Here is a 6,929-nt window from a genome sequence, read left to right as displayed (position 1 = left end):
TTTAAATATTATCTCCAGCACAAAGTTTCATCTTATTTCCTTGTAAAGTTTGAACAATTTCCTTTATTTTTTTAATTTATTTTTTATTGGTGTTCAATTTACTAACATACAGAATAACCCCCAGTGCCCATCACCCATTCACTCCCACCCCCCGCCCTCCTCCCCTTCTACCACCCCTAGTTCGTTTCCCAGAGTTAGCAGTCTTTACGTTCTGTCTCCCTTTCTGATATTTCCCACACAGTTCTTCCCCCTTCCCTTATATTCCCTTTCACTATTATTTATATTCCCCAAATGAATGAGAACATATAATGTTTGTCCTTCTCCGACTGGCTTACTTCACTCAGCATAATACCCTCCAGTTCTATCCACGTTGAAGCAAATGGTGGGTATTTGTCATTTCTAATAGCTGAGTAATATTCCATTGTATACATAAACCACATCTTCTTTATCCATTCATCTTTCGTTGGACACCGAGGCTCCTTCCACAGTTTGGCTATCGTGGCCATTGCTGCTATAAACATCGGGGTGCAGGTGTCCCGGCGTTTCATTGCATTTGTATCTTTGGGGTAAATCCCCAACAGTGCAATTGCTGGGTCGTAGGGCGGGTATATTTTTAACTGTTTGAGGAACCTTCACACAGTTTTCCAGAGTGGCTGCACCAGTTCACATTCCCACCAACAGTGTATGAGGGTTCCCTTTTCTCCGCATCCTCTCCAACATTTGTTGTTTCCTGCCTTGTTAATTTTCCCCATTCTCACTGGTGTGAGGTGGTATCTCATCGTGGTTTTGATTTGTATTTCCCTGATGGCAAGTGATGCAGAGCATTTTCTCATGTGCATGTTGGCCATGTCTATGTCTTCTTCTGTGAGATTTCTGTTCATGTCTTTTGCCCATTTCATGATTGGATTGTTTGTTTCTTTGGTGTTGAGTTTAATAAGTTCTTTATAGATCTTGGAAACTAGCCCTTTATCTGATATGTTATTTGCAAATATCTTCTCCCATTCTGTAGGTTGTCTTTGAGTTTTGTTGACTGTATCCTTTGCTGTGCAAAAGCTTCTTATCTTTTTTTTTTTTTATTTTTTTATTTTTATTTTTTTATTTATTTTTTTTATTGGTGTTCAATTTACTAACATACAGAATAACACCCAGTGCCCGTCACCCATTCACTCCCACCCCCCGCCCTCCTCCCCTTCTACCACCCCTAGTTCGTTTCCCAGAGTTAGCAGTCTTTATGTTCTGTCTCCCTTTCTGATATTTCCCACACATTTCTTCTCCCTTCCCTTATTTAAAAGCTTCTTATCTTGATGAAGTCCCAATAGTTCATTTTTGCTTTTGTTTCTTTTGCCTTCGTGGATGTATCTTGCAAGAAGTTACTGTGGCCGAGTTCAAAAAGGGTGTTGCCTGTGTTCTTCTCTAGGATTTTGATGGAATCTGGTCTCACATTTAGATCTTTCATCCATTTTGAGTTTATCTTTGTGTATGGTGAAAGAGAGTGGTCTAGTTTCATTCTTCTGCATGTATATGTCCAATTTTCCCAGCACCATTTATTGAAGAGACTGTCTTTCTTCCAATGGATAGTCTTTCCTCCTTTATCGAATATTAGTTGCCCATAAAGTTCAGGGTCCACTTCTGGATTCTCTATTCTGTTCCACTGATCTATGTGTCTGTTTTTGTGCCAGTACCACACTAACAATGAGACTGAAGAAAGAGAAATTAAGGAGTCAATCCCATTTACAATTGCACCCAAAAGCATAAGATACCTAGGAATAAACCTAACCAAAGATGTAAAGGATCTATACCCTCAAAACTATAGAACACTTCTGAAAGAAATTGAGGAAGACACAAAGAGATGGAAAAATATTCTATGCTCATGGATTGGCAGAATTAATATTGTGAAAATGTCAATGTTACCCAGGGCAATATACACGTTTAATGCAATCCCTATCAAAATACCATGGACTTTCTTCAGAGAGTTAGAACAAATTATTTTAAGATTTGTGTGGAATCAGAAAAGACCCCGAATAGCCAGGGGAATTTTAAAAAAGAAAACCATATCTGGGGGCATCACAATGCCAGATTTCAGGTTGTACTACAAAGCTGTGGTCAACAATTTCCTTTAAAACCAATATCACACTTCATTATAATAATGGTCTGTTTCCTTCACCTTACTGATGTCAGAGGTGAAGTTCACGTATCTTTTAATCCTTAAAGTCTAAACTACAGTTTGTCTAACACAGACACTGAACTCAACAGAAATGTGTAGAATGAAAGAATAATAGTAAGTCAGTGAAATGATTTGTGGAAAGATTGAGGGATTAAGTTACAATTTGTCAAAACAGAAATCTGAAATTCACTTACTTTACCATAAAAATTATTTAAATCTAGCAGAAATATTATATATTTAATATATTATAAATGCATTTACATATAATGGAAATGTATACATTTACATATAATATACTATTATATATAATAGTGTGTTTATATACATATGCATATATGTATATGTATATATGTATATATATATGCACACACACTCAGGAATGTAAAATCTCAGATGTATGCTGAAAAAAAAGGAAAAATGTAACATTTTAATTGTTTTGCAAATAGTTCACAATACAGTATTGGATATCACTGAAAGAAATACTTGATAGGATTTCAACTTTCTTGACTTATTCTGTGAACTATTAATTACTCTATGACACATCAACTTGGCCAAGTCACTTTATTTCAATGAGTATCATTTCCTTGTTTATATAATATAATACTACATATGTATTCCTTTACCTGGTCTAATTATAAAAACTACATTTAAAATGTCATTTAAGGGCAGCCTGGGTGGCTCACCGGCTTAGTGCCACCTTCAGCATGATCCTGGGGACCTGGGACTGAGTCCCATATCGGGTTCCCTGCATAGAGCTTGCTCCTCCCTCTGCCTGTGTCTCTGTCATTCTCTCTCTCTCTCTCTGTCTCTGTCTTTCATGAATAAATAAATAAAAATCTAAATAAATAAATAAATAAATAAATAAATAAATAAATAAATAAATATGATTCACTACATCTGGAGAAGTGTACAGGCATTATTTAATCAGGCAACTTTAATTAACTGCAACTTTTTATTTCATAAGCCCTATGAAACTGAAAATCTGATATTGTATTATTAACTTTTCAGAAGCTATAAAGTGCAAAATATGCAAGCAAAGCTTATTGTCACACAATTATTGTCAATTTATATCCTCAAGGTACAGGCCTTGGCAGTTTTGAGTGTTCAAAATATCTAAAAAGCAGGAGAAAAGAAAAAAAAACAGAACCCATCTTCTGAAAATATTACCAAATATAATATATTTGGAATATAAATAATAGTGAAAGGGATTATAAGGGAAGGGAGAAGAAATGTGTGGGAAATATCAGAAAGGGAGACAGAACATAAAGACTCCTAACTCTGCGAAACGAACTAGGGGGGGGTGGAAGGGGAGGAGGGCAGGGGGTGGGGGTGAGTGGGTGATGGGCACTGAGGGGGGCACTTGACGGGATGAGCACTGGGTGTTATTCTGTATGTTGGTAAATTGAACACCAATAAAAAATTATTTTATTAAAAAAATATTACCAAACTATAGGGTTCAGAAAAGGAGATTTGTCCATTAATAAGGCAGAATGCAACATACAACATGAGAGATTGATGACCACAGAATATAGGAGGTGAGAGAAATACCATGTCTCAGGACCACAGAAGAAAGAACATTTGAGATGGAACTTTGAAAATGGGCAATATACCTTATCCATCAAATCAAAGCTGAGTTCTTGTTTCTCTACTCAGTAGTTTTTGGAAAATTGTCTCAAACTTATGGATTATTCACAACCTTCCCCCATCACACTCATACACCTTCTATAAATCCCTGTACTTAACATTATTTTAATTGCACCTACAGGTACAGGCAAAACTGCAAGAAATAGAGGAATTGCTTTGACTTATTATGAAAACATGCACATGTTTGGGACTGATTAGGTACCTTAAGGCATTGATTTTGCCACTTATGCAAAGTAAATTTCAAATTATGCCCAATATAGGCATTTAACCCTGTTGACCAAAAAACGTTCTAGAATCTCTATGCTCCCTAATTATTTTAATCTGCATATCACTCCTGTGGTGTGGGTATACTTCAGTTCAATTTTACAAGGAAAAGAGATAAGAGACACAGAAAGATGATCCAACTACACCAAGGCAATCATGCAGGTAAATGTGATGATTTGATGAAGAGAGCTTCAAACTCTAGTACTGATCATCAGGAGGCTGTGCTTTTAACTGATCTACAACACTGCATCTGCTTCTATAGTTTATAAGTCCAACTAAACCTTTGCTAAGCAAGATATTCTATATTTTAAAATAAAGAATTTCTTCAAAGATGGACCTTAACAGTCTCCTCCATCATGACCTTCTGTCTTACTTTTGTACAGCATCAGCTGATAGCTTGAATTACTTTGATGAGATAAACTGCATGCAGAGTAGGGAAACTTCTGTGAAACTAGAAACAACAACATTTGTGAAGTCTTCTTAAATACTGATGCTATTATTAGAAATTCTAGTTTACCTAACTTAAGAGATACTTGAGTTGGGATTAGAGCAAGAAAGACTCATGGGAAAATGGGCAAATTCTCTATGTGAGAGAGAAAAGGCAAGCACAAATAACACTCAATTCTGCAAATTCTTATCTGTCCTCAGGTTATCAAAGCCTCTTATCATCTTCAAGAGAATCTTCATTTGCTATAAAGTCTCCTAGGACTGAGTGAAAGTGTTGATTTTTTAAAATTTAAAATGATCATAACTCTCCTGTTGAAGTTATATCTGCACAGAACCTCAAGGTGATGAATTTGTAAGTGCTTAAAAATATACACATGATACATTTTCATCAAATTGATTAGCTTTTAGTTGATAGAACTTTAAATGTATCTGTGTTCTTATTTGGTTACTATTAGTGACTACAGTTTGTAACAGTAGCTACAGTATGTGAATAGTAGTTTATTGAGTAATTTATGAGATATAATTTTATATGTCAATAAGTTATTTATAACACTAAAGAGATCTCAACAAGGAACACAATCAGCGTGAACATATTCAGAAGAGTCCTGATAGTAAGAAAAGTAGATGAGATGCACGGCAACATATCAGATGGAATGGTGTTCTTACCATTGTTTTCTGGGCAATAATGTTCAGCCATGGAGAGAAACAATAAGACCATCACCACAGATTTTATCCTCTTGGGGCTCTGGCCTGAGTTTAGCCACCTTGCGGTCCTTATCTGCTTCATTCTTATGGTTTACCTTATGGCTGTAATGGGCAATGCTGTTCTCATTCTCCTCATCTGGTTGGATTCTCGACTCCACTCTCCTATGTACTTCTTGCTCAGCCAGCTCTCCCTTATTGATGTGGCCTTGATCTCAACTACAGTCCCCAAAATGGTCACCAACTTCTTCTCAGGGAAAAGGACCATATCACAGATTGGCTGTGGAGCTCAGATTTTATTCAGCTTAACCTTGGGAATTTCTGAGTGCCTTCTACTGACTCTCATGTCCTATGACCGCTACATTGCCATCTGCAATCCACTACGTTACTCAATCTTGATGAGCCATACCACCTGTAAACAGATGGTTGTTGGGTCCTGGGCAGGAGGGGCAATAACTTCCCTGGTTCATACAGCCTATGTCATGCACTTAGCCATCTGTCATCCTCGAGAGATCCCACACTTCTTGTGTGAGGTCATGGCACTCCTTAAGCTCACTTGTGAGGACATTTCAGCCTATGTGAAGTCAGTGGTGGTCTCAAGCTTTCTGGTGGTCCTCATCCCTCTGAGTCTCATCCTGGCTTCCTACATCCACATATTTCTTGCTGTCCTCCGCATGAACTCCCTTGAAGGTAAAAACAAGGCCTTGGCCACATGCTTCTCCCACCTCTGTGTGGTCAGTCTCTACTTTGGCCCTGCCATATTAGTCTATATGAGGCCAGGATCCTTTAAAACTCCCAAAATAAACCAGTCCCTTTTTATGTTTAATGCCATTCTTACTCCTATGCTTAATCCCCTCATCTATAGCCTGAGAAACAAGGATGTCATAGCAGCTCTGAAGAGTATAATCATCAGTAGAATCCTCCTAAAAAAGATGAAAAGACAGCTAGGTTGCCATACATAATTATAATCATTTATTTGAACATTGATTTGTTCTAAAAGCCTTTAATACTTAACAAATATTTTATGAGAATAATGGATATATGAGAGGTCCTTTGTTTCAATCCCCATATTGTGTGAAAATAAAAAATAAAATGAAATATAAAATAAATTTTGATGTTCTTATAACACAACCCAAAGGTCTAATTCTTCCAACAAAAAAATCCTGAAAATGCACTGCTTTTATAAATAACAGACATCATTTTTGCTCATATATATGTACTCCTCTGGCTAAACATACTTATGAATAAGAAGGCATGAGCTGCTCCTAAGAACAGTGAGGGAATTAAGAATTTTTTTTGAGTGTTATTATTTTTTTTTAATTTTTTAAAATTGTAGTTCAATTTGCCAACATTTAGCATAACACCCAGTGCTCATTCCTCCAAGTGCTCCCCTCAGTGCCCATCACCCAGTCACCCTAACCCCCCACTCACCTCCCTTTCCACTACCCCTTGTCTGTTTCCCAGAGTTAGGTGTCTCTCAAGTTTTCTCACCCTCACTGATATTTTCACTCATTTTCTCTCCTTTCCCTTTATTCCCTTTCACTAATTTTTATATTCCCCAAATGAATGAGACTACATAATGTTTGTTCTTCTCTGATTGACTTATTTCACTCAGCATACTACCCTCCAATTCCAACCACATTGATGGGAATTTGTCATTTTGAATGGCTGAGTAATATTCCATTGTATACATACAACTCATCTTCAT

The 6,929-nt window shown here is 36.7% G+C and overlaps 1 protein-coding gene across 1 annotated transcript; it reads left to right on the top strand.

Moving 5' to 3' along the window:
* Positions 1-3,191: 3,191 nt before the first annotated feature.
* Positions 3,192-6,183, top strand: LOC140609394 (olfactory receptor 2AJ1-like). The gene is made up of 2 exons (XM_072784739.1): positions 3,192-3,257; positions 5,221-6,183. Exons 1-2 carry the CDS (start codon positions 3,192-3,194, stop codon positions 6,181-6,183), a joined length of 1,029 nt encoding a protein of 342 aa, XP_072640840.1.
* Positions 6,184-6,929: the final 746 nt, after the last annotated feature.

The sequence above is a fragment of the Canis lupus genome, chromosome 18 (assembly GCF_048164855.1).
Source record: "Canis lupus baileyi chromosome 18, mCanLup2.hap1, whole genome shotgun sequence".
Taxonomy (NCBI): Eukaryota; Metazoa; Chordata; class Mammalia; order Carnivora; family Canidae; genus Canis; species Canis lupus.
Note: the sequence above shows the minus strand (reverse complement) of the source record. Positions and strands in the feature narration are given on the sequence as shown.